The 27374-nt window shown below is 44.5% G+C and overlaps 1 protein-coding gene across 1 annotated transcript; it reads left to right on the forward strand.

Moving 5' to 3' along the window:
• LOC146348741 (protein FAM83D-like) lies at window positions 1–27374 on the forward strand. The gene is made up of 4 exons (XM_084853939.1): window positions 1–557; window positions 21831–21998; window positions 23612–23736; window positions 25684–27374. Exons 1-4 carry the CDS (start codon window positions 87–89, stop codon window positions 26684–26686), a joined length of 1767 nt encoding a protein of 588 aa, XP_084710065.1. The 5' UTR covers window positions 1–86; the 3' UTR covers window positions 26687–27374.

Raw genomic sequence — 27374 nt, forward strand, 5'->3', positions numbered from 1 at the left:
AACTCCCTATAAAGAGTGGCTGCCCGCCTCTCCGCTGCCTTATTACTCCCAGGGGAGGGTGGCCCGCGGCGGGCGGAGAGCGGCCCATGGCGAATCAGTCTCAGTGCTTGGACGACGCGCCCCTCAGGGGGTTCCGCGGGCGGGAGCCGCGCAGCCCGCCCCAGGCCTACAGCGAGGCGCAGCGCCTGGCGCTGGAGGAGCTCGTGGCCGCCGGCCGGCCGGCTTTCCACGCTTTCCTGCGCCGGGAGAAGATGCGCGCCTTCCTCTCCGAGCCCGAGATCCGCGCCGTGCTGCGCGCCGCCGTGCCGCCGCCCGGGGCGGACGACAGCGCCGCCGCCGAGCAGCCCCTGAACGCCTCCCCGGATTGCTCGTCGCTCACTTACTTCCCGGCGCAGTCCGACGCGGAGCCGCCGGTGCTGGAGCTGGGCTGGCCGGCCTTCGTCAGCGGCTCTTTTCGGGGGCTCACCCGGGTGGAGGCCCACTTCCAGCCCAGCTTTGGCGAGACCGTCTACCCCTGCAAGGAGGCGGTGCGCAAGCAGATCCGGTCGGCCAGGGAGGTGAGCGAGAGTCGAGCGTTGGGTGGAATCCTGACCCCTCCAGCAGTAGCTGCCCTTGGTGGTTTGAATGAACTAGGAGCACAATCCTACGCATGCTTAGAGAGGCAAAAATCCCATAACTCGCACCAACCCCCAGCCAGCTGCCTGGGGTGTGCTGGGAATTGTAGGACTTCTGCTTCTCTAAACATGCGCCCCCATAGGATTGCGCCCCCAGTTGTGTGGACTACATGCGCAATAAGCAAATTTATCTAGCATTGTATGTAGAGTCAGATCAGACTCACGTACTATGATTCCGAAGTAACTAGTATCGTCTGACCGCGTTCCAGCAGCCACGCTCGACCCGGAGCCTTCTCGAACATTTTCCTACCACTCTTTAACAATCCTGCATGAGTACGACAGAATGGGTATGGGTAACCAATCCGTGTTCGGTGATCTTGAGTAAGTATCCTCCAGGCGACTTGTACGCTTTAGAGGTGTGCTAAATTGGTGATCACTTTGGTGGTGGTAGAAATGCTTTAGTTGCTCCTCCTTTCCCCTCCCCGTTGTTTGTTGTTAACCGTTGGCTATTGCCAAGATCGAGCCCAGCATAAATCAAAAGCACGCCTCCTCGATAAGCCTCAATAAAATACATTAACCAACTTTTTAAAGAAATGTGCGATAGGACAAGCCACTAACTGCAGAAAAAATGGTGTGTCAGTTTTGAGCACATGTTAAATTGCTCTGCGCGTGATAATTTTCATTGGATTGGTTTGAGATTTTGCACAGTTGTGGACCGCGTGAGGTAGATCATCGGTGCCCACTTTCAACCAACTAGGTCAGCAGATGTCATTTGATAAACAATAGAAGTTTCAGGCTTATAATGGTAGAACTTTTAAAATATATATGTTTTTTGTGACTGGTCTTAACTAAAGGGGTGCTCCCCTGTCCTGTTAATCTCAGACCCTTTTGTTGAGGATTGATCAAGGTGGAATTCTTTTTGCCCACCTCTCCATGGTGCCGAACTAATAGCTGTGTTGTGAATTGAGTCTGGCCCGTACTTGGGTTGTTGATCCATTTGTGGGGAGGGATCTGCGTGTGAAGTTGTTGTTCAGTCGTGTCCGACTCTTCATGACCCCATGGACCATAACACGCCAGGCCTTCCTGTCCTGCACTCTCTCCCGGAGTGTGCTCATGTCCATATTCATTGCATCAGTGATGCTATCTAGCCATCTCATCCTCTGCCGTCCCCTTCTCCTGTTGCCTTCAGTCTTTCCCAGCATCAGGGTCTTTTCCAGGGAGTTTTCTCTTCACATTACGTGGCCAAAATATTTCAGCTTCAGTATCTGTCCTTCCAATGAGCACTCAGGGTTGATTTCCTTTAGGATGGACTGATTTGACCTCCTTGCAGTCCAGGGGACTTGTAAGAGTCTTCTCCAGCACCACAGTTCGAAAGCATCAATTCTTCGGCACTCAGCCTTCCTTATAGTCCAGCTCTCACAGCCATACGTTGCTACTGGGAAAACCATAGCTTTGATTATACGAACTTTTGTCGGCAAGGTGATGTCTCTTGTTCTTACTATGCTGTCTAGGTTTGCCATAGCTTTCCTCCCAAGGAGCCATGACTTTTCCGTCTTGGGTGGCCCTGCACTGCATAGCTTATGGCTTCACTGAGTTACTCAAGCCGCTTCGCCACAGCAAGGCAGTGATCCATGGAGGGGGCGTGTTCTGTTAGGTGTAGTAAAAGCTTGAAAATCCCCAGCTACTTGTCCTTATCTATCTATCTATCTATCTATCTATATATCTATCTATATGCTGTTTAATGTGAATAAGAGCGGATAAGTAGTCCTTCAATAGCAGTACAGTTTGAATGGAGCAGAAGTCTGGAACAGTCCTTTTATGGAGTGTGAGCAGAGGCTAAGCTTGAGAAAAGGAAGGATTATGTGCCTCCCATTTTTATTTGCTTAAAAGTGAGCCTCATAAGCTTTTAAAAATCAACTGATACTGCCATGTATGAAGAAATACTAAACAGCTGCCTGTATAATTCCATAAGGGTGCAATCCTGTGCATGTATAGACAGAAAGCAGTGCTACAACCCCCAGCGCTGCTGGCTGGGGAAAGCTGAGGGTTGTAGGACTTATTTTTGTCTAAACATAGACATAGAATACACCTTAAGTTGCAAGTTTCCATGTTGGCTATCACCCTTTGTTAATTAGTGAGCGAATCTGATGCATATTTTTCCACACTTAATTTATTATAGTTTTAGAAAGCAAATTTAGAAGAATAACTGTCATAAGTTAACAGATCAACTCAAAATGCATGATAAAAGGTATTTCCCTCCTCAGCCATGTGAACTTGAATATTGGAGCTAAATGAAGCAGTGGTTGGACCTGGGGGCTGAAGTCCACCCAGAGGGCAGCAGAGGATGAGGGCAGCAGACTCAAACTCAATTTTTACCTATGGTGCTGTGTGAGTTAGAGTTTGAAATGCAAAACTGCTCACGCTTGGAGCATTGTTTTTCATCAAGGTTGGCAAGCAGTTGTGTTGTTGTTCTAACATGTCAGGAATGTTGTAAAGCATTGAAAGGCAGTTGGAGGGGGAAGATAAATGTTTGCATGCTTCACAACTGAAGTAATACACGTGGCTATCTAAAGGGGGGCCCCCATAAGATCAGTAGGTCCAGGGTCTAAACTTACCTAGCTGCACCACTAATATTTTGCGAAGAGAAAACTCTCTGGAAAAGACCCTGATGCTGGGAAAGACTGAAGGCAAAAGGAGAAGGGGACGGCAGAGGATGAGATGGCTAGATAGCATCACTGATGCAATGAATATGGACTTGAGCATGCTCCAGGAGAGAGCGCAGGACAGGAAGGCCTGGTGTGTCCATGGGGTCACAAAGAGTCGGACACGACTCAACAACAACAACCGCTAACATTTAGGCAAAATAATTAGAAATTCAACAAAGGAGGAACTCCTGCAGAATACATGTTCTGGGGCATATATGATCAGATCATACTTCTGCTAATTTGTATCAGTTCTGTGTATTGGGATGACATGAAGCCAAAGATAGCTCCTTCACTTGACAAACGCCAGTGATGGGAGCTTGTTTATTTTGAATTAATGTATGAAATCCAGCCTTCATTATAATGCTGAGTGGTTTTTTTCCCCATGTGTCCAAAACACTTCAGATGCGTTCATATTAGTTATTCAGCACTTCAGCCCTATGAAGGAGTCAGATGATCTGGCTACTGTAAGCCAGTATCATTCCTCTATTACAAAGGGAGGAACATTTGCCTAAGGCCATCCAGTGAACTCAAGGTTGGGCTGAGACTTTAACCTAGGAGCTGAGAAGATCTGCTTCAACTGCTAATCAGTATGCTGCATTAGCTCCTGTATGTGTTTGTTCTCTAAATCAAGAGCACACACACTCCTCTTGCCTCACTCTGAGTTTTCTCCATCCTTCAGCTGTTTTGTAGGCACAGAGAACCTGCTTCCAAAGCCCTTGAGCTCAGTGGGCATCCTGTGTAGCACATATCCATTCTCTTTAAACTGACTGTAGGGCTTCTACAATAATTTTTTTTTTGCATCCTGAGAACCTGTTTCTCTTCTTTGTGATGTACTTTAGATGCCCACCTCCTTCTGTTCTCTAAGTTGACTGGCCAATAGTATTCAGTTTACAGCACAATCCTATTGGGATGCCCATCAGCCCCTGAACTTGGAGGTTGATGGGTATCCTATGCAGAGTAGGAGTGCAGAGGCGATCTTTGCCTCCGTGCTCTTCCCACTCTGCATTTTTCCTAGACAGGCTTTTTTGTCTGTCTAGCTGGGGCTCTGCAGAGCAGGAGGGAAGGAGGCTGGGGAGGGCAGAGGATTCTTCATAAGCTGACCTCCCCAGTCACCTCCCCTCCCTGCCCATAGAACTGTACCCTTTCGCTCTTCTCCAAGGTCACGTTTGCAACTTGGGAGAGTCAGCTGGCGTGGTTCTCTCTGCTCTGGCTGGGAGGGGGTGGTGCTGTCTCTGACCTCAGATTCAGGAATCCGAACTATCCTATGGTCCCCCAGACACTATCTAGGGGCCATAGGATTGCTCTCCTACTTGTTTTGACCATTATCCCTAACAAACTAAGCCCAAGGCGAGGCTTTTCTCTCTACCTAATCAGCCCTGTCAACTATGATGACTTTTTGTCATCATTCCATGACTGACCCTTCTCCCTAAGCAGTTTAAGTGAGAAAACGTAGCTCAGCAGATGGAAAGAGGGACTTGCCAAGAAGATCACAGGTAGCTTTTTAGTTTTTATTAAAATGCAGATCTGTGATAAGATTCTGATCAGGGCTTTGTACATCTGGGACATATGGCAGTGCTGTCATGCATCATACAGTGGAGCTATATTTGGCATGGGAGTGGTCTAGTGATCTAATTTTGAAGTACTGGATGGTAATCCTAGCTAAGAATATTGAAGTAGAGGAAGCTGTAGCCTTGTGTAGAGGCAATAATTAACTGATTTTTCTTGAGTTGAGTATGTCCTCATGATTAATGAGTGTAGGGTGATGCATACTAGGGACTCCATTAGCTGGCTGAATGTTTCTTTGCCTGCACAACACTGAAATGCCTGTTGTTAACAAGAAAAGAGCAATATAGTCAGTGGGAAGAAAGGATGTCTTGGTAATGAGACCTAATAGTGGAACAGAAGTGGGAAGAGCAGATCTATTAGGTGTGTACCTACACTCTTGACTGTGCAAGGACTGATCTGACTACTGTAAGCCAGGAGGATAAAGCAAAAGTGAGGATGGCTGAGGCTGACCACGTAAGAGGATATTAACCAGCTCTATCTTTATGGGTGACCAATTTTTAAAGAGTAGTTATAATCTAATTCAAATGCCATTGGTGTACATGACATAATTACAGCACTTGGTAGTGGTGGTAATAATTAAGAACATTATAATAGTATGTTTAGAATTCTGTTTCCCAGGACAGGCTATGCATTCTCCCTGAATTATTCCACCTGGTGGCATTTGTCATGCCATCTAGCGGACCTCCCTTTAGGAACACAGGAAGCTGCCTTCTACCAGGTTGGACTACTTTCCCATCTAGCCTAGTACTGGCCACTCCAGAGGTAGGCAACCTGGTGCTCTCCAAATGTGTTAGACTACAACTTCCAGGATCCCTGTAATTGGCCTTGCAAACTGGGACTTATGGGAGTTGTAGTCCAAAACATCTGGAAAGCTCCAGGCTACTACATATCTTTTGCTGTTTTAAAACTAGAGATGTTAGGGAATGTTCTGCAGGCAACGCAGATGGTCTACCACTGAACTATGGTCCCAGCCCTTATACTAGAGCTATACCAAATACAGTCCCTTTTTGATCTTTGCTTCAAAGTTAGCAGGTTTTACACTACTAAATAAGTCGCCAGAAAAAAAAAAATCTTGCTGAAAAGCCATGTTTCAGTGCTGTTCCTGTTGGCACCATTTTGTCTTTCTTGTCTTCATTGTCTTAGCATGGGGCTTTGCTTACTGGCATCCATGATGTTATGCTGAGCGTGGCATAAGGATGTCATTGACAAAATTGCAGGGGCTGTCACTGACAATAAGAATAAATAGCGGCAGGTATGAAATATAGTGCCAAGAACAAAGAACATGAAGATAGTTGGAATGACATTACCCAAATCAGGAAGCATACTTTGACATTTGCAGACATGACATCAGGGGAGGAATTCTGGCCCAGCCATTTCTACCACAAGACTAGCAGTAAGCCTTGTTCCAGGGTCTGTGGTGCTCTTAGGTCTTAATCTATTATTAGTCTACCTGTTGCGTTTGCTGATTCCTGGAGATTGTTCGTCCCATTCTTTCCGTTTCCTGCAGCAGTGGTGGCCTCTGCTCCACCCAGAAATAGGCGGACTGAAATTGGTACATACCAGGATGTAAACACTTCACTTACCTCTTTTCTAGTATTTCCAGCTGTTGGACTCTGTGACATCAGCGGTTTAAAATGCTAATATAACTCTCAATTTTGTGATTGCTAGTCGTTTTGCTAATACAATTCAAAATGATTCATTGTATAGCTGAAATGTGCATGAACATTCTCCTCTATATAACTTGATGGAAGCAGGGGATTTTTCTTTCATTCATTCAAGAAGCATCTAAAACATACATTAAAGACTTGAACTAATTACATTATCACAATTTCCCTCCCACTCTTGCCCTGCTGTCTGAGCTTGGCAACTGTTTCCACACCCACAGGGAGAGAATTTTCTTACAGGAATCTCTAGTTAGGGCTGCTTCGTACATCTTTCCTACATTTTTGCTGCTATCTATGTAGAAATGATGTGTATATTTGAAACTACATGGAATGTGTAAGTGTTGCGAGTAAGCTAGAGTACTACGGGTGACTGCTGAATTGCTTCCAACCAGAACTTTCAACTAAGAGTACACGTTTTCTGTATTACAAACCTAAACAGGTGGTAGTGTTTAGATCTTTGATGACATTTAAATTGTCCAAGATGGGGTTTAGAAGATCTTGTAGCAGAAGCCAAGTAGTCAGAGGTATTGATGCAACAATAAGATAACAAAGACTTCTAAGCTTCTCCTGGAGGTATTTGGGCTGCTTTGCTTAATTATTCCATCAAAAGAAACCAGTGACTGTGATGTACTGCTTTCTCCAACCTCTAGAAGTAGGCTCCAACTCCCATCAGCCCTAGCCAGCATAACTGGATAGGGATGATGGGAATTGTAGCCAACACATCTGGAGGGTGCTAGTTTGGGGGCGGCTGTGTCATTCATATGTTGTTTCCAATAGGTCTCTTAGACAGCAATCCTATGGCTACTAGACAGCCATAGGCTATGCCGTTTTCCAGGAACTGACCTCAGAGTCCACGCTCCAAGGTCAGTTCCCAGAAAACCGACCTCCCCCCACTTCCGCGCTGCCTTGGAGGCAGCGCAGAACAGCTTCATGCTCAGAAGACGAGTGTGGAGGGGCCGGAAAGGGGTGTGGCTGGGGGTGTTCCGTGGCAAGGAGAGCATAGCTGCGTGTACAACACATCCTATGTGTCATTCAGCAGCCTCCTTCCCCGCTCCATGTTCCTGCAGCTAGACAGTCGCGATCGGCTGTCTAACCAAAAAAGCAGGGCAGGAGAAGCACGGAGGGCACAATCCCCTCCGTGTTTCTCCTGCCCTACTTAGGATAGGCAGTCACCTCTGAGTTCGGAGGCGGCCGCCTATCTCGATAGGATTGCGCCCTTATTCTGTGTTCTTTAAATGTCTTAATAAAAAGAACTTGGAAGTGTATCCATTTTAACCATGACGGTTCTGGTTCCATTCCACTTTGTGTGATGCAGTGCTATTTGCTCCTGAAAGAAAATAGGCTTAAGCTCACCTCCTTCCCCACTGGCCTTTGAGAAGATGGTGAACTACCAAATATGCTATGGGTTTCCAGAATTATTGTCTGTGAAAAGAGGCTGTAGTGGAAGCAATATCCAATATAATTTGCGAAGGCACCTGTCATACTGTTTAGTCATGGTATAGAGAATGGACAACCGCTTATTTGCCATGTGATATATTCATGTGCCATACTAGTTCCTAGGAATCGAAAGGGAGAGAAGCTGTTAACCTTGTGTCCTGCTTGTGGCCTCCCCATGGACATCTAGTTAGCCATTGTGGAAAACAGCTTGCTTGACTAGATAGGTGTCTAGGTGTTCAGGACTGCTCTTTTGTTATGTTCGTACACTCTACTTTGGTAATGATGTCCTAAAGTGACCAGAAAGAGCACACCAGATTTCTGAAGGGAGAAATGGGAGCGGGTGAAAAGGTGCAACTTGCCTCTGACATCTTTCCAATGGACTGTTGCTTCTTGGTCTCTATAGTACACTGCAAAATATTGTGTCTGAGAATGCTCCATAATACAGGATTCATCAACACTACCTCCCAGTTTCCTTTTGGTAAAACCAGAAGGTAACTAAGTTTTTTTTTTTCTTCCTCTTTCACAGGGCTGGTGTCAAGGGTAGGCATGGTTGGGCACCTGCTGAGGGCCCACATCCCAGCAGGGGCCACTGACAAGAGCCCCTGGAGTTGCTCCTCCTCTTCACCATTGCAACCTGCTTGTTCTCCTGCCTCTCGCTCTGGCCCAGTAGTGGTAGTGAGAAGGAGGAGGAGGCAATGCCACTGCCTACTTGCTCACTGGCTCTCTGCCAATCAAGCAAGCGATTACAATGATGAGAAAGAGGATGAGGAGCAATAGCAATGGGGGTGAGAAGGAAGGGCCCTCAGAAACCCGAAGCTGGCACTGCTGTCTCATAATTCTCAAATCCGGGGTTGTCAAGTGAAGCTGAATGGTGGCAGATTCAGGAGAGACAAAGGGAGTTCTACTTGATACAATGCATAGTACCACAGGATGTATTGAGGCTACTGGCTTAGATGATTTTTTTAAAAGGTATTATACAAATTCATAGAGGATAGGGGGTTGATGGCTACAACTCATGATGGCTATATCATTAGGATTCATATACATGATCAGAAGCAACATGACTCTGAATACCAGTTGCTGCAGGAAGGTCCTGTTGCACTCATATCCTGCTTGTGGGCTTCCCGTGGGCATCTGGTGGGCCACTGTGAACCAAGATGCTGGATTGCATACACCTTTGGTCTGATCCAGCATAGCTCTTACATTAACTACACTACATGTAGTTACATGGCCTGGGGTGTGGGTGGGAAAAGGGGAAGTTTTAACACATTGCACAGAGATTTCATTGATCATTTGACACTCATGTTTTCTCTCTTTTGATTAAAATCCTAGACATTAATATTGAACTTATTCTCAGTGTCAAGTCTTCATGTAGCCAAAATGGCACCATCCAAACCAAGATGGCAGCATGGGCAGACTTAGGGGAACTCCAAGGCTTCCAGAAGTACAAAACCTCTTTAGGAAAAAAAAGTTCAAGACAAACCCCCTCAAAACAGCCCAATGAGGAACGAGCATGCTCAGTTGGCATGGAATGCTTACTGTTCTGTGCATGTGGAGAATTTGGGTGTGGGGGAGAATAGAATGGAGTGGCTGACTGACTGGAACCCTGAACAGGAACATTCCAGACTGCAACATTTTGTTTCAGGGCCCACTTCTGTCTTGTTAGAAATGTGGCTGAAATGATCACTTTAGAGAGGCATGGTATCAACTGTTCTGAAGGATTGTGGGGTCTTTTGGGTCAATCTCTAACACAGTTGCTGGTTCCATGCCTATTCTACAATGCCTTCAGGTGACTCTTTTAATCCAGTTTTCTTTAACAGATCAGTTGGGAGTTTGCTGATCTTGTTGTATTCTACTTTCCTTTATGAGGAAGGAAACCCTCTGCAATGGAGATGCAAGTGATTCAGATAAGACAAAAAAGCAAGTGATTCAGGTTCCAGAAACGACAGGCAAGATGAAGCTATTAAATGGAGCTGTCATGATGCATACCTAGCAGACACGTGGAAATCATGATTATAATTTGATGTTATTGTGAGTGTGTGTGTGTTGACCACTCTGAGAATGTTTCTGCTGAAGGACGGGATTAAAATTTTGAAATCAATTACATAGCATGGAGGAAAATGACCACAATAAAATCTGACTTTCAACCAAAATGAGTATTTTGTGGATGCTGGAGAAATTGCTGATGAATGTAATTGATTGATCTATGGTTGATCCCTATATCACAGGGGGTGGGCAACTCTGGAGGTCCCTGGGGCTGATTTTTTGCTCCCTGGGCCCCACCAGGGCCACATACACACACCCTCCCATCACTGCCACCAAATTGGTGGCGAATTTTGGTGGTGTGGCTTTTTTGCAGCTACATTTCCATTTTGAAACAAGGTGCATGGTTAGTGTACACCTTGCTTTAAATGCAGATCGCACTCTCAGAAGAGTGAGATCTGCCATTAAGACTAGAGATGCGAAGACCTGGAAAAGGGGGGGGGGTCTCTTTTTCCAAGGACTGTTTTTTTTTTCCTGAAATTAAACAGCTTTGGCTTATGAAATATTTTCTTTTAGAATATAAGATGAAGTATGTATTGTTACCAAGTCTTTACTCCCCAAAAATTATTTCTAAAAACTATGTAATAAGAACACTTTTATAGAAAGACAAGGGATGTAAAATGTCTGCAAATAATGAAGCCATGGGGGAAAATATATTTTTCATCCTCTCTGTAAGATTCCCAGCATAGTTAGTTCTTTCATTCCTTATTAAAATGATTGATCTAAAGTATATTCTACTGCTAGAAATTTATGTTCAGCTTCCCAACATGTGAGTAGAGTCACCATTGTGCATGCTTGACAGTAAATGTGCATTCTTGGCAGCTTGGGTTTCGTTCTGTAGAGTCCTGTGTTTTTTTGCTGGAAAGGAAAGGTTCCTCCTGTGCAATCACCGGGTCATTACTGACCCCTAGAGGGATGCCTGCTTACACTGGTGTTTTCATGGCTATAGCGGGGTGGTTTGCCATTGCCTTCCCCAGTCGTGACTACCTTTCCCCCAGCAAGCTGGGTACCCATTTTACCGACCTCGGAAGGATGGAAGGCTGAGTCGACCTGAGCCAGCTACCTGGGACCCAGCATCCACTGGGATTGAACTCAGGTCGTGGGGAGAATTTCAGTTGCAATACTGCCGCCTACCACTCTGCGCCACAGTCATTTAATGTAGTTATACTGTATTCAGATAATAATTACAAGTTTACTGGGTTTACTTTTTAAAGTTTTAAAATATAATAATTTTATGAGCAAACAAAGTCATATGTAAAATATCTTTTGGAAGAGAAAGGCTGCTTTATGTTCCTAAAGCAGCCCTTCCCAGTCTGGTGTGCTCTGGATGTTTGGGACTACAGTGCCCAACATCCCTGACCATTAGTCTTGTTGCCTGAGTCTTATGGGAGCTGAAGTCCAAAATATCTGGTGGGCACCAGGTTGGGGAAGGCTGTCTTAAAGCAACAAAGTGAGTTTAGATCTGTAAAGAGCGCTAAAAAATAAGTACTGCTTATTTTCCTGTTTTTCCAAAATTTCCAAATTTTTGGACCCCCCCCCCCCAAAAGCCAGTTTTTTCCATGGCCTCAAAATTTCCAGAAATTTTACATCTCTAAGACAAGGCACACACAAAATTTCGTGGCATGACGCCACTTCGGGCAGTGCGGAGAGGAGTCTAGCTTAGCATTGCAGCACCAGTATGTGATTCATTGTAGTCTAACACCTCTGGAGGGTGCTGGGTGGGGAAAGGCTGTTCCATATTATTGAAACTGAGCTGTCTGGAAAACGGTAGTCCTAAAAGAAAGGGTAAGAAACCATGATGGGGCAGATGAAACTGTGTAGTTTCGGTGACTTGAGGAGGGTGTGAAGTCTTACTGCTTGAGAACTTCTTGCAAATTCAGTGCCCTGCATCCTTCTGAGAGGGCTGTGATCTGTAGAATTTGGGGATGTCTTAATGGAAAGGAGGCGTGAAATGGGGAACCATGCTGTAGCCTTTTGACTTGTATGGCTCGGCTTTTAGCTTGAGGTCACTCACGGTCCAACCAGAGGGAAGGGTGTAAGGCTTATGCTGTAAGCTATCAAATAAAACATAATTAAAGAGTGACTGAGATGACAGTAATTAAATAGAAACGGCTTTTTTTCCTTAGTGACAGGTGAGTCAACATAGGCACTTTTGATTTAGCCTTGGGAATGCTATTCAGTGACTGGGCTGGCAGAAACGCCCCAAAGCCACAAATTTCACCTTGATTCTGGACTTGGGCACCACTGGTTCTTCTGTCAACGAAAACCAGGGATAGTCACTGAAGGCAAGAGGAAAGGGCTCCTGTGTTTTTTTTATGTTTGTATAGAAGGTGTCATGCAGGAGTGGGCAAAGCTGCACCTGCCAAAATGCACATACTGAAATTCTGCAGTCCTGCTAAAGGTACATGAGCCCTGTCCTCCTTGGTAACTAGTTCATCTTCAGCTTCATCTCCATATCGTTGGCGGATCTTGACTTGGGGCCTAAACAGACATTACTTAAGGTTGTGTCTAGCAGCTATGTCTTTTTCATTTTTGCTCAAGACTAGTCTCGGGGGCCTAATCCAGATCTTAAAAGCCCCTTACTCTCTCATTATGGTTCTGATCCAGATTAGGCCTACTCTGAGGAAAAAATGAGGGTGAGAGGCATAGATGGTAGAAACACATTTAAAGTTATGACTGTTTGGGCTCAGAGTTCCAGATGTATTAGAACTCAAGCTGGCAATCTCTTAAAGCTGAGGGGTGGATCGGAAACGAAGCATGAAATGGGGGTTGGGGCTGGTTTTTATTCTTTTAGAAGGCTTCAGAATGGTCTTCCCAGCCCTGTACAGGGCACTCAGAGTGGTGGGAAATGTAAGCAATAGTCCTTACCCATGTGTTCAGTGTCCATAACTGCAGTAGAATCACTTTACATGCAGCCGGTTTTTGTTAACTTGGTGGCTGAAATCACTTGGTGGGACATGCTGTACATTTACAATATTCTTTCTCTGGAAATCCTTTACCCTTTTTTTGATAGTTGGGACTATTTAAAAAGAATCAGGATATATTGGCCATAAACCAAAATACTGTGCAATTAGTTCATCTGCCTAACTGAGCTTTTTATTTTTTATTACAATATTTATATACCACTCCACATCAAGAGATTTTGGAGCTTTTGGCTCTTGCTTATTGTATGGCTCCCCTTATTGCAAAGAGCTTTTGAAAGTCAGATGTAGAAGTTTCTTTAAAAGTGAAAGCTAGGGCTTCAGGATGCCACAAGCTGCACAAACATGCCTCCCTGCTGGGGGGAAGGGGGGGTTAAGAACATAAGAGCCATGCTGGATCAGACCAAGGGTCCATCTAGTCCAGCATTTTGTTCACACAGTGGCCAACCAGCTGTCGACCAGGAACCCGCAAGTATCACATGAGTGCAGCAGCGCCCTCCCACTCATGTTTGCCAGCAACTGGTGTACGTAGCCTCACTGCCTCTGGTACTGGAAATAGCACATAGTCATCAAGATAGCCATTGATAGTCTTGTCCTCCAGGAATTTGTCCAACCCCCTTTTAAAGCCATCCACATTGGTGGCCATGGCTACATCCTGTGGTAAGCAAGTTCCTTAGTTTAACTATGCGCTGTGTAAAGAAGTCCTTCCTTTTATCTGTCCTGAATCTCCGACCAATCAGTTTCATAGGATGACCCCAGGTTCTAATATTTTGAGAGAGGGAGAAAAATGACTCCCTATCCACATTCTCCACACCATGCATAATTTTGTAGACCTCTATCATGTCTCCTTTTCCAAGCTAAACAATCCCTGCTGTTGTAACCTCTCATAGGGGAGATGGGCTGTTGCATTATCAGTTGTCCTTGATAAAGATAAAAGGTGGAGGTGGTTCAGAATTCCACAAACCGTATTATAGACTACATATTAAAGACTAAATATGACAACTGCAAGTCTTTATTCAGTTTCTAAGGGCGCAATCCTATGCATGTTTAGACGGAAAAAAGGCCAACAACTCCCAGCATGCCCTAGCCAGCCATGCTGGGAGTTGTAGGTCTTTTATCTGTCTAAACATGCTTAGGATTGCACCCTCAGTATACTAAGCAAGCATCTGAATCTTAGTCAGAAGGAAATGTTAAAGATATTCAGTGCAAACATGACTGCTGCTAGCCACGCCCCTTCCCCCTCAACTTGGGCCACCAAAGGGTCGACACATTGCAAAGTTGACCTCTGATCATCCAAACATGGGGGTGGTGCCATTAGGTATAAATTTGTTTTGATTCATACCTAACCATGAATGTTTTGAACAACTGCAATTAACTAATTTCACCTCTTTGCTATTTCTGAGCATGTCCTCTGTTTGCCCTGTAGCCAAGAAACAGCAAGGACTTGTCCAATGGGTGAATCTGTCATACAGTTCCAGGTAGATTGAAGATGATAGTGTTGAGACCTTTAGGGTAAATGTCTGATTGCTCAAAATTGGCTTATATTGACTGGCTTATTGTCTCCTAATAACTAATTGTGTTGCAATGCTAAACTCGTTTAGTCATGGGACTCTTTATTGACTCTACATGCAGACATGTTGTTGATTTTTTTTACCTGCGCTCTGGCAAAAAAAAAAAAGCCAACATGGATTAGATGTGTGTTTCTTAATTTGAATTTCAGAATTCAAATCCATGGGTTTTATGGATGCCCTTGGTTGGTTGCTGCTTCAGCACGTAAGGAATAATCACTGTCTACCAAACAATATAGATCACAGTACTTTAAGCTGTTACCAGAATGCTTCTGGTTTCTTAGATAGTTGCTTTCAAAGTCAAGGCAGCTTGCTCACTTACCTAGGTTTCTTCAGGGTTGCTTTCAAAGTCAAGCTGGCTTGCTCACTTACCTGGGAGTAAACCACATTGACTTTAGTGGGACTTAATTCTGAGTAGACATGTATAGGGTTGCACTGTAAATAAAGTTCGTGGCTAACTGCAAGGCAGCTTTGAAAGAAATGAGCACATCCCATTCCACATTTGGGAGAAGAGCATCTGCTTCATTCATTCCCCACAATTTAGCTGTTGTGCAGAACTGGTGTGGGAAGGTACTGTGCACACATACCTAGGATTCAGATGTTTAAATACTGTATGCTGCTGTAAACAGATGACAGGGTTGTAGGAATGAACACCTGGATCTTCCTGTTCTATGAGAATTGACTGAATATACCACACAAGCTAAACATTTGCATAAGATAACACACCCAAACACTCTGGGGTATGAGTACTGCAGCGTGTGTGTCTTCAACTGCCTGACACAATACTAGACCAGTGTACCCGTAATACTTGTATAACCGCTTTCTGTTAGAAGACTTCTTCTCTCTCAAGCCAATATATTCCAGCCTTCCGTGTTGTGGTAAGATTGTTGTTGTTCAGTCGTTAAGTCGTGTCTGACTGTTCGTGACCCCATGGACCACAGCACGTCAGGCCTTCCTGTCCTCCGCTCTCTCCCGGAGTTTGCTCAAGTTCATATTCATTGCATCGGTGATGAGGACTTCAGATGAAAGGCTTGAGGTCTATTTAAATCATGGGTGCACATAGCTCCACTGTAAGTTAGGAGAGGCTGTGAGAAAAGAGAGGCTTGGAATAGCCTTGCAGGAACACTGATGGGCAGAGCTCATTGCTTAGTGGCAAAATTGGTGCTTTGCATCTGTAGATCAAACCCTGGCAAATTTCTCCCCCAACCCTTCATCCATACAATATGAATAACTCTTCATATGTTCAAATCATAGTATTAGTGTTGTAATAATACTACAAGTATTAAAAGCTGGCAGTGTGCCCAGCAATGTGAGCCCCCTAGTGGTCAGGTTTGGGGACTCTGTAGGACATATCAATTGCAAGTAGCATGGTACAGAGGAGGCACAATTCAAGTACCAGAGGCAGCAGTAAATGATCAAATAGGGTCAGAGGCCGGTAAGACAGGCAAGAGTCAAATTCCAGAGGAAGGAACTGAAGCTCTGAATTGCCCTGCAGGCAATCCAAGATATGAAGGGATTGGCCTATCGACCAGCTGATGGAGTATTTGCCAAAGTTCCAGGGATGGTACTTTAGCCTAGGAGCTCCTTTTGAAGCATAGAGCTCAATCTGCCAGTCCTGTGGTCGAAAGAGTGCTGGTGGTGCAGGAGGCAAACGTGCCCAGTGGTGTGGGCAGGAAATTTTCCAGTGCTTTATTTTTTTTTGCGGAAATTTTTCTGTTTCATAAGGTCATTAGTAAAAATGAATTTATGCCAATTGCAAATACAATATTAGGCAAGCTTGGCAGTTTCAAAGTTGTAATTAATTTATGTTCTTCAGGTCTTTAGCAAGTATGTGAGAGAATACATATTTGTTATTGAAATACATACACGTCTCAATGAAATGGAGCTAATAAATAAGGACAGCAAAACTGAAGGTGTCCCAACACCCTCAGTGGAAGATAATGGAATTCTGTTGAAATGGATGAGTGGTTGTCAGCATATCATGCACATTTATTTGGGTTGCTAAAATTAATTAGGGTGTCAACTGTTTTCAGTACCTTTGTTTTCCCCCCTTTAAATGTAAACAATGTAAGGGAAGTACATGCTATTGTCTTTAAATGTTTACAAGTATTCCAAGAAAAAATCCTATATAATATAACTTTTAAATCTCATGAAGGGAGCAATCCTATGGCCGCTAGTCAGCGGCTAGACAGCCATAGGATATGTGGGTTTCTGGGAACTGACCTTGGAGCCCGCGCTCTGAGTGGGTTCCCAGAGAACCGACCTTCCCCCTCCCTTCCGCGCTGCCTCACAGGCAGCACAGAACACCCCGTGCTCCACGCTCAGAAGAGGAGCACAGAGCAGCCAAAATGGGGCATTCTGGGCCGGGGAGGGCGGAAATGCCGGTACGACACATTCTATGTCGTCCGGCAGCTTCCTCCCCCGCTCTGCCTTCCCGTGACTAGACAGCCGAAATCAGCTGTCTAGCCGTAAATACAGGGCAGGAGAAGCGCAGAGGGAACAAACCCCTCCGTGCTTCTCCTGCTCTGCATTGGATAGGAAGTCACCTCTGAGTTCGGAGGTGACTGCCTATCCCCATAGGATTGCGCCCTAAGTGTGCTTTAATTTTTCCCATCAACTATTTCAGGTCAAATACGTGCCATGTATTGGGACAAAAAATTAACATGGAGTACTTTTTAAAGCTTTCTTTACTAAATACAAGTAAAGTAAATTAGATCTCTGTAGGGCAAGGTGGGCAATACATGGCCCTCCAGATGGTGAGGGATGATGGGAGTTGTAGACCAAAACTTCTGGAGGGCCACAAGTTGCCCACCCCTAATCTAGGACATCAGAAAATTTTCCAACCCAAACGAAAAATTTTCCTACGGAAATGACCCTATGCAAATGGCATCGGGAAATTTTCCAAAAAACCCACATCACAGACTGTGCCAGAGCCAGCTGCTCAGAGCCCTTGGAGCACATGCACCCACCCACACAATGCTTTGCTGTAGAATGGATAACAACTCTTCCCAGTTACCTTGCCGTTACCCAGTTACTCTGCCTGGAATAGATTTGGAGGGCACACGGGGGGCTGCAGGGAGGAGGAGAAGACAGGGAAGTCCCTCCAGAGCAGATCGGGGGCTGCAGGGAGGAGGGGGAAGTATCATTCCGCCAGTGGTATCCGTTCTGTGATCGGAACTGCAAAGTTGAATCCAACCCCCAGTCCACACAAAGGTCAGGATTTGATAATGCAACAACCTTTCTCTACTATATCACTAGTACAATGAGAATGTGATAGTGTTATCTTGATCCAGGAAAGGCTTAGTAAAAAGTGGCATTCTTAATAATCCATGGAATGTGCGTAATAGGCCCAGAGCCTCGAAAGCATTACTATTTTGTCCTCATTACATTTCTATAGTAGTAATAGTCAGCTCCTTTCTGTCTTACAGGTGGGGTCTTCAACTCAGAACAGAAAGGAGAAGGTTAAACTTTTCTGTAATGCAGAGTTAGAAAAAAAATCTCAGGAACACTTATTGTTTTCTTCCAGCACTTGAGATTCCTATGCAGATTCCTACTGCCAAATGTTAACTTTTTTTTCCAGACCCACCTTTAATGCTTATGAAGTGTTTTAAAAAGAAGATAGAAGACACGTGCATCTTGCAGATGTGGTTTTAATATCTGAAACTATTTCAAATCCTACTGATAAGCAGCACTGGCCTTCCCAATAACCAGCTGCATCAAGCTGGTACTTGGTGTGGCATGTGCCCTGACTCAGAGATTCTCTCAGACTACATTGTCAGTACATTGGCAACCACTGTTCACCTGTCTACTGTGTATAGCCAGATTTCTCTTACAACCAGATACTATCTAGAGCCGGTTTAATATTTCACTCTGGTATGGGTAATACAGAATTCTAGTTCTTAAGAAACACTCAGGCAAGATTTGTCTTTTTACTACAAAGTATTAGCATAAATACAAGAGCATATGCATGCATAAATTCAAACACATGAAACATCTAACATCATTCTTAAACAAGGCTTCTAAGCAGAGTCAAGTACATTTGCTAGTTCTCAATGATAATATCAAGCTTATCAGGTTGATTCTACAGGCAACAAGTTGGGGGTAGCTGATCCAAAAGGATAGCTGCAACTGTTGTATGTTCTGAGTCTCCTTTATATATTTTTTGGATGCTATTTTTATTTTATTGCATTTATACCCTGCCTTTTTTTCCTCTTGCAAGGAACCCAAGGTGGCTTACATAATCCTCCTCCTCTCCATTTCATCCTCACAACAACCCTGTGAGGTGGGTTGGGCTGAGAGTCTGTGACTGGCCCAAAGTCACCCAGTGAGCTTCCATGGCCGAGTGGGGACTACAACCTGGAGCTCCCGACTCCTAGTCCAACACTCTTGCCACTACACCACACTGGCTCTCTATAAAATATGTCCAAACTATTTTTTACTACAGTTTATATTTCTTATCCAAGAATTGTAAAGATAACCTTTCTACTTTAGATCTTCATGTGTCTAAATAAGATTATTGAATTTTGAAGCTTCTTATCGAGATTAATGCGCATACTAACATACTTATCCAAACATTTTAGCTTCCTTTGACATGTTACAGGTATGTTTTTGACACAAACATATTTCCTTGACATAAGCCTGTCTTGTGAGCTTGTTTTTCTTACTATTTACAGTCTGGGATGAGGCTTCTTGATCATTTATCTGATGGCCCATCTGGCCTTATAGTTTTATGACACCTTACTAAAGTGAAAGTCGTAACCCTAAATTTAACATTGGCACCTCCTTATCTAGATTCCTCTCTAATCAGTAAAAGGATACTAATGATCTGTTTCTCATGGCCTGGTACAGTTGTATCTCATCTGGCAAACCTCAGAGATGAGACACACTTATTATTCCTGGGTCAGAAGACTATACTGGGTGGTATTAGGCACTGGAATCTCACTTTTAATTCCAGAATTCTCTTGGAGGCATTTGATTATGCAGTTTCCAAATGGAGCAGCAGGGGTAAGATGATGCAAATATGAAAGATTTGCTTGATCTGCCACATTGGCCCAACCTCTGCCTGGGAGGAAGGGAGTGGAGAAAACGGTGAAAGAGTGTTGACTCTACCACAGTATCGCTGCAGGCACTGAGATGATATTAACTGCAAAGGCCCTAGAAGCAAGGGAAACTGCAGAAACATGTGAAATCCTTAGCAGTAATGAGGTGGGTGGAGGTATCTACTTATGACCATAGTATACCCTTTGGATTGTGAGAATATATGTTTAACCAGGATCTTGCCAAATGGGGACCAAAGCCTGTTTGTTACCAGATGCAAACACGGGTGTGAATGCGCGCGCACTCACATATGCACGCACGCAGAGGCCAATTGCAGTAGCATGAATCATAGAACCCTTCCCAGATAAGCTGCAATTCTATTTTATCCTCATAACATCTCTGTAGTGGAAGGCATATCTTTTTATTTTACAGCTGGGGTCTTCAACTGAACAGGAGAAAGTTATACTTTTCCTTAAAGTAGGGATGGAAAAAATCTCAGGAACATTTTTTTTTTATTTCCTCCCAGCACCTAGGAATACTTGAGATTCCTATGCAGTGCTAGTGCCAAATGTTAACATATTTTTCCCCAGACCCACCTTTAATGCTTATGAAGTGCTTTGAAAATAAGATAGAGGTCACGCGTTGCTTACAGGCTTGGTTTTAATATCTGAAACTCTTTAAAGTCCTTCTAATAAGCAGCCCTAGCATTTCCAACAAAAGCTGTACCAAGCTGGTACAGTACACGAACTGTATTGGGCAGATTCTGTTGCTCCTGCTTAACACTTTAGTGACTCAGGGCACAATCCTAACTAGATAGGTGGCCACCCCCAACCTCGGAGGCGACCACCTATCCAAAGCAAGGCAGGAGAGGTATGGGGGGGATTGTTCCCTCCACGCCTCTCCTGCCTTGCTATTTTTCGCTAGACAGCTGTTTCTGGCTGTCTAGCGGCGGGGGGGCCAACCGGGAGAGGAAGCTGCCGTACGACACATCGGATGTGTCATACGCGCAGCTCTGCTCTCCCTGCCCTGGAACGCCCCTGCCCCTTTTCAGTCACTCCGCGCTCCTCTTGCAAGCGCAGAGGGTGGGGCTTCTCCGTGCTGCCTCCGAGGCAGCTCGGACCAGAGGGGCAGTCAGTTTTCTGGGAACCAACCTCAGAGCACAGGCTCTGAGGTCGGTTCCTGCAAATGAGCATAGCCTATGGCCCGCTAGTCAGGCCATAGGATTGCTCTCTTAGGGGCTATACAGCAGTGGCAATTATTCTGCAGCAGTGGCAATTTGTCACCAAAAGAGACAAGTACACACACACACACACACAGCCAAAGATTGTCTTGGATTCCACCCATTCTTCCCTCACAGTTTCATGCAAACATTCCAGGTGCACAGCCATATGCAAAAATGCCGGGTAGAATGAGAACTTTCATATAGGCCTGATTCATCCATATAGCCCTCTCCATGGAGCACCTGCGTCACATCTCACCCTTCTGCGCAGCGGATACTCAGCTATACGCAGAGAATCTTTGGTTAGGTGAGTGTGTCAACAAGCTATAAGGCAGATCAGGGGAGTGGCCAGGACTTAATGAAAAAGTAGCAATAAATGAGACTTTGGAGGGAACTAAAGCAAGAGTAACTGGAGGGTGGAGGCTCTCCCCGGGGTCTTTGCACATAAAACATGAATTATATCTATGTCCAGAAGCCCAGTCAACTATGTCAAATGGCCTTGTCCTCCTTAAACATCTTTTGGCAATGTTCAGATAGCAGCAAGAGGATAGTGGCACTCATTCCGGAGGGAGATGGATCCCAGAATGAATTTACATGGCTTTATAGTTGGGGGTGATGGGAAGTGGGAGTTTTAAGAGGAAAGGTGAAGGGTTGTGGAGGGTGAGGCTGAAGTGATGTGGGCCATGAGTGTTTGCTCTAGTTTCCTATAGTTTCCCTGTGACTGGATGGGGTGTTGATTAATACTAGGAGCAAGAGCAAGAGGCCATGGTTAAACAGGGGTTTTAGATCTCAGGTGGGCCTTTGCTGAAGGCAAATTGAGGTGGCTTAACTGTTAGAGGGGAAGAATATCCAAATATGAAGTTGCATGGAAGAAGGTCCAAAGGTAGGACATGATGGATACATAATCTATCACGGTGGGATGATGGGTCAGCTGCTGTAGCCAGGAAAAGTGTTTCACCTTGCTAGGTGCCAAAACTGAAATCCCTTTTATAAAATAAACTCCTGCATAACATCTTGGAATTATTTGTTTTTTCTTAAAGATGTTTAATCTTCCAGGTGATTGCTATAGTTATGGACTCCTTCACAGACATGGACATCTTCAGCGACCTCCAAGAAGCCTGTAGAAAGAGGCTGATTCCTGTTTACATCCTTCTGGATCAGGCCTTTCTCTGTCATTTCATGGAAATGTGCAAAAACCTGGAATTCTGTCCTGAACAGGAAAATGTAAGTTACAGGACACTTCCATTTACAAGAGGAAAACAGGTTTAATCTGGGTTATGTGAACACATTTAGTCAAGGAAGAAGAAATGCCTCATGCTCCAAGCTTTATAAGCTTCTACAATTATGTATAATTATAGAAACTTCTACAGCTTGGAGCATGAGGTTTATCCCCTCCCTTGACTTAAAGAACTTGGTGCCAAGTTCTTTACTGAGTTCACGTTTCCGAGTGAAGTTCTCTTTAAATCTTCATCTTCTCCTCAAATAAGTCTGTTTCCCCCAGTTCACAGGCTCTGTTGAGGTAAACAACTATCTTGAGCAATTAATGGCTAAGCCATTTGATTTTTAATTGGACATCTTCAAGAGTTGTTGGTGAACTGTCTGCCCTTCAATGCGTTATACTGCTCATGAAGATCTATAAGGACAAAGCAATGTTAAAATCCAGTGTGGCGCCTTTGCCAATTATAGTGACCATGGCTGTGGAAAGTAAACCCATAGTCGGATTATAGAAATGAATGGACACTCCACTTGTAAGGTGTTTTTGCAGAGCCACTTTGGCATGTACCAAACTGCTGGCTTCCAGGAGAAATAGGGCTCTCCACCTACTATGCATGAAGAAATCAAGAATTTAGGCTTTCTTCCAGACTCTAGGCCAGTGACTAAATTCTGTAGCCGGTATTTTTTAATGCCAGCATGAAGCAAGTGTCTCTTGACAGCTCATGTTGCTTCTACAACAATGCTAGCGTCATCCACAGCACATGAAAGTGGGTGGGCTCTCCTTGGCATTTTTTCATGTTGGCCTCTATGCCCAACCCCAGGTAAAAACTTTACAGTCTCTCATTATGTGAGGCTGCACAGAGGCCACAACGGAGAAAACTGCCATTGGGAGGTAAGGGCAGCTCTGTTCTTCAAGTAGCTCTCTGTGCAGCCGTACAATCTGTCTGTCTTCACCACCAAGACTTCTGTATTATGGTATCTCTACAGCATCAAAGGAACTGAGTGGGTGAGATACTGGCCCCACCCCCTTGACTGATATGAGGTTTTGCACCACAAGGCCTATGTTTAATTTTGAACAGATTCGCTACTGGGACTAAGAAACAGGAAACTCCATTAGTAGTCTGTGCATTTGTAAAGGACTGGTACCTTGCCCATTAGATTATCGGTGGCTTTCTTGATGGAAAGGCGGGGTGCAGATCAAATTTTAAAAATACCACTGTAATATGGGTGGTGGTTATTTATAGTTCTGGCAATCTCCATACCTTTTGATGGAAGGAGACTTGATGCTACCAAAACGTTTAGCTTATACTACATCATTTTCATGTGTAGTCTACCATATCCCTAATTCACACATGGATAGCAATGTTAGTTGACTTAAAAGTGCAAACAAAGGGCTAATCCTATGAAGACGTGTCCCAATTACATACAGTATGCACTTTGATTGGCACTGGTATTAAGGATATAAATGCCAGGCAACCCTCTCTAAAGCCTTAACATGCATCGTATGTAGAAGGAAAGGCTATAACCATCACAAAGGAATGCAAACATGGGCTTGTTTCTACAAATGGTATAAGATATTGCCTTGGCAATTTTGTCTAAAATGTGTGCCATTTTGAAAACAGCTGATGAGAGTCCGAACTATTACTGGAAACACTTATTATGCAAGAACAGGAGCCAAGATAATTGGGAGTGTCCATGAGAAGTTCATGTTGGTTGATGGTGTAAGAGTGACTACAGGCTCCTACAGGTAAGGAACCTTTTGTATTTGTTACAAATACCGAGAGAGCTAGTGTGGTCTCACGGGATGTTTGCCATGGCCTCAACAGTTAGAAGGTCAAATTGCTAGCCTCCAGTCCTGAAGCATCATTTCTTTAAACCAGGTTCCAGCATGCTGCATCCCCATTTCTCTCCATGAACGCTTTATCTCTTTGAAAAATTGACAAGAAAGACCTTGTCCCCATTGAAGAAAGAATGGAAGGTTGATTAGTGTCCTTGAGCTTCTTTGCGCTCTCTTCTCTTCTGGCTTCCTGAATTGCATTTATACACAGACATGGCAGTATGGCATATGTATATATATTAATTATAAATAAGTGACATATGTCCTTTTAGACCAGCCTTTACCAACCTGGAGCCCTCCAGATGTGTTGGACTACAACTCCCAGCATCCCCCAGCCAGCCAACTCACCTCCATGCTCTGGCTGCCCTGCATTAGATAGTCATCAGCCTCTGAGTTCAGAGGCTGATGACTATCTCCATAGGATTGCACTAATTTCCTTTGTACTTGCCAACTATCAGTAGGTTAATACCATTATTAGGATTAACTACAGTGTCCCAAAATAGTGAACAAGCTTTCCGGTTCTGCAGAAGTCTTATTTGTATTAGATTTTAAGCAAAACTAGGGTGGTGAGTTTGAAAAGCCTGGTTGTGATGGCAAAGTCCAAAGATCTGTAATTTGTAGCTGTCTTAAGATGGAGTGGAAAAGGTGTTATACCAGGCATGTACAACCTGTACACCACATGCCACCTTCGCAATGGTGGGACAGCAATCTAGATTGAGATCATTTGGTGGGGGAGGGGGGTTCAGCACTAAGCAAGGAAACCCCATTCTCATCTCCAATCAGTGATCCGAAATAAGAGCAAATTGAAGGCATTTAAACTTTAAATACCCTGCTCTTTAAATACCTTTACATTTTAAAGGTATTGGACAGTGTCCTACACTTTCTGTGTGCTAGCAGTTCCTGAAACAAGCAGAAAGGAGGAGAAATGCTTGTTTCCAGAACAAGGCAGGTCAGCGGAATTCAGAAAGGAGCTCTGCTGACCTGCCCTGTTCCAGAACTAGTGTTTCCACTCACTTCCAGGGTTGCTTTGGGAAGTAGTAGTTCCTGTTGTGCTAGCAGTGTGTCCTGCTGGTGCAACAGAACTAGCAGAGGCACAGTGGTCGTATATGATACTGCCCATTTAAAGAGCAGGTCTCTCACAGGAGAAACTGTGAAAAGAGACATAGAATTGGGCTATGTTTTGCATGCCTGAAACCTGTTGCACTGGGGGTTTTGTATGAGTAGACATGCATAGAATTGAGCTGTGCTTTGTAGGCTTGGTAGGAATATGTCCAAATTGGTAAGAATTATGTATAAACACGCGCACTGGAGGCAGCCTTGGGCCTCCAGCATAGCCCAGATATGGCCCTCAGGGCCAAAAAGGTTGTGCACCCCTGTTTTAAGCAGATGTAATTAGATTAGATTGTGTGAGGTGCAGAACAGATTTTAGATTGACTAAGGCTTACTGGGACAAAGAAATGAACAACCATGGCTGTTCCCCCGTTACTGTTTTTAAGTATAAAAGTCAGCAGTTACTTGTATCTTAACAACTTGTGTAAGACAGATGCGCAAAAAGAAGAGATACACCTAGCAGTTGCAGCTACTTCATTAGCTAAACTTTGAAGAGAACACAATGATGGGTGTATATTTAGATCTCTGTTCACTCATGGGCTCATTAGATGTTCCCAGCTGAGTCATTTTCCCAACCTCATTTTGAAATTGGAGAAATGGGAATGATTTGCAATGCATAGCAATAAACAAGAGGTCATAAAATCTTTCTTTGCTTTTTTAAAGGAAGAGTGTTTGCTATTGACCCATGCTTTGATTTGAGTGCATAGCATAATGCTCTGTTTTCTCTCCCCACACCTTTCTTTGTAGCTTCACGTGGACTGATGGGAAACTCAACAGCAGCAACTTGTTACTACTCTCGGGCCAAGTGGTTGAACACTTTGATCTGGAGTTCCGGATCCTTTATGCACAGTCGAAGCCTATTAACACAAAGCTGCCATCCAGCTGCAGGAATAGTGGTGCCCCTGAGCAGCCAGCCAACCGAACAACACCTTGCAAAGACTTCACTGTGGGTAACCTCTTGAGAGCCGAGTTTGCGCGGCTCTCAAGCACCCCCAAAAAGCTCGAGAGAGAAATAGAACTGGCTAGAGAGCTCCAAGGAGGCAGGGTGAGTGCAAAACGCCCTCACCTTAGTGGTGAGGAGCAGTGGCACAGTGGTCCTGAGGCCCTGGTAAAACCGAAGGAGACCAAGAGCCAATCAACTCAGACTGAACCATCGGAAAAGAAGCCCACCTCAGTACTCTTTAACTGTGCCACGCAAACCAGTATTTCAGTGGCGACAGCCACCACTCAGACAACTACTCGATCCAGAATGGTGGGCACTCAGACGGCAGTTGTGCTGAAGACTGCTGTAACGCAGACAGACAAGGGGGAGGGTGTGGAAGAGGTCCCAGATCAGAGGGTACCTGATCAGAGAACTCAGGATCAGAGAATATCCTCGAAGGAAGGATCTCCTATTTCTAGAAAGTCCACCTCAACTTCTTCTAGTGCACGGTCGCTTTCTTCATTGTCCTCCCAGTGTTCTCGGGCAAGCTCTGCTGGCTCGCTGACGTCCCTTAGGTCCTTGGACTACTCCGCCAACCACCGGGGAGACTATTTCCGCAAACTAAACAAGGAGAGAGAATTCCACTACTCTGTCATCCGGTCCAAGCTTAACCACATGGTTTCCATGCTCTCTAGGAGGGGGAATGTAGCTGAAAACTACGTGGGCTGCCGTCCAGTGAGGTGCAACTTAAAACCTAGGCAGCAGATCAGCACTAGTCTAATAAACCTCAGAGACTTTGCACTGTATACATCAAGTGATTGCTTCTGAGGAACAGGGAATGGGAGATCTGGTGCCCGCACACACTAGCCACCACTTGATTGTTTCTTCTTTTAAAATATTGCTCGCCCAGCCATGTGCAGCAGTTTTTCTGTGTCACTGCAAGCGCTCCCCAAGCTTTGCTGTGGCATGGAGAAAAATCATTGGCATTTCAATCCAGTAGACAAACAGAGCTTGTGCTGGGAAAACAGCCACCACACGGAGACTTCATTTGTGTTGCTTATGCGCTTTGTGTGGACCAAATTGTAAATGGTCCAGTCTTTGCACTTGGTCCGATTAATTCCATGGTACCTTATGAATGATGCTTTCTGGTGCTTTTTTGCCTGAATTGTGAGGTAATTTTTGTCAAAGCACAAAAATGTTAAGATTTTTTAAAAAAATCCCGAAATGCCTTCTACTCCCACCCTGCCCCAATATTTAAGCGCATGAAAAATTATTTTAAGTAAGGGCATGGGTGAGTTATTAAGTGATGGCTAGCAAAAGGCACTGTTCAGTGTCTCGTAGCTCTTCCAATAACTATAGCCATATCTTACTATTAAGGGATGGGGGAAATTCCCAGCTGTCTTTTGCTACCTTTCCTGTTTGTTTGTTCCAGTTGTGCATATTGTACCGATGAACTTAACTTTGAAAATAAAATGTAGCCTACAAGAAACGACCGTGGGAAGTTACTGTGGAGTCC

This window comes from Heloderma suspectum, chromosome 4, assembly GCF_057233095.1.
Source record: "Heloderma suspectum isolate Gila_16-S chromosome 4, 16-S_ref, whole genome shotgun sequence".
NCBI lineage: Eukaryota > Metazoa > Chordata > Lepidosauria > Squamata > Helodermatidae > Heloderma > Heloderma suspectum.

Bases quoted from the DNA above. Each gene is read 5' to 3' on its own strand.
- LOC146348741 (XM_084853939.1), top strand. From the start codon at position 87: ATGGCGAATCAGTCTCAGTGCTTGGACGACGCGCCCCTCAGGGGGTTC. The intron at 558-21,830 runs GTGAGCGAGAGT...TTAATCTTCCAG, and splicing joins AGATCCGGTCGGCCAGGGAG to GTGATTGCTATAGTTATGGA. The intron at 21,999-23,611 runs GTAAGTTACAGG...TTTTGAAAACAG, and splicing joins TCTGTCCTGAACAGGAAAAT to CTGATGAGAGTCCGAACTAT.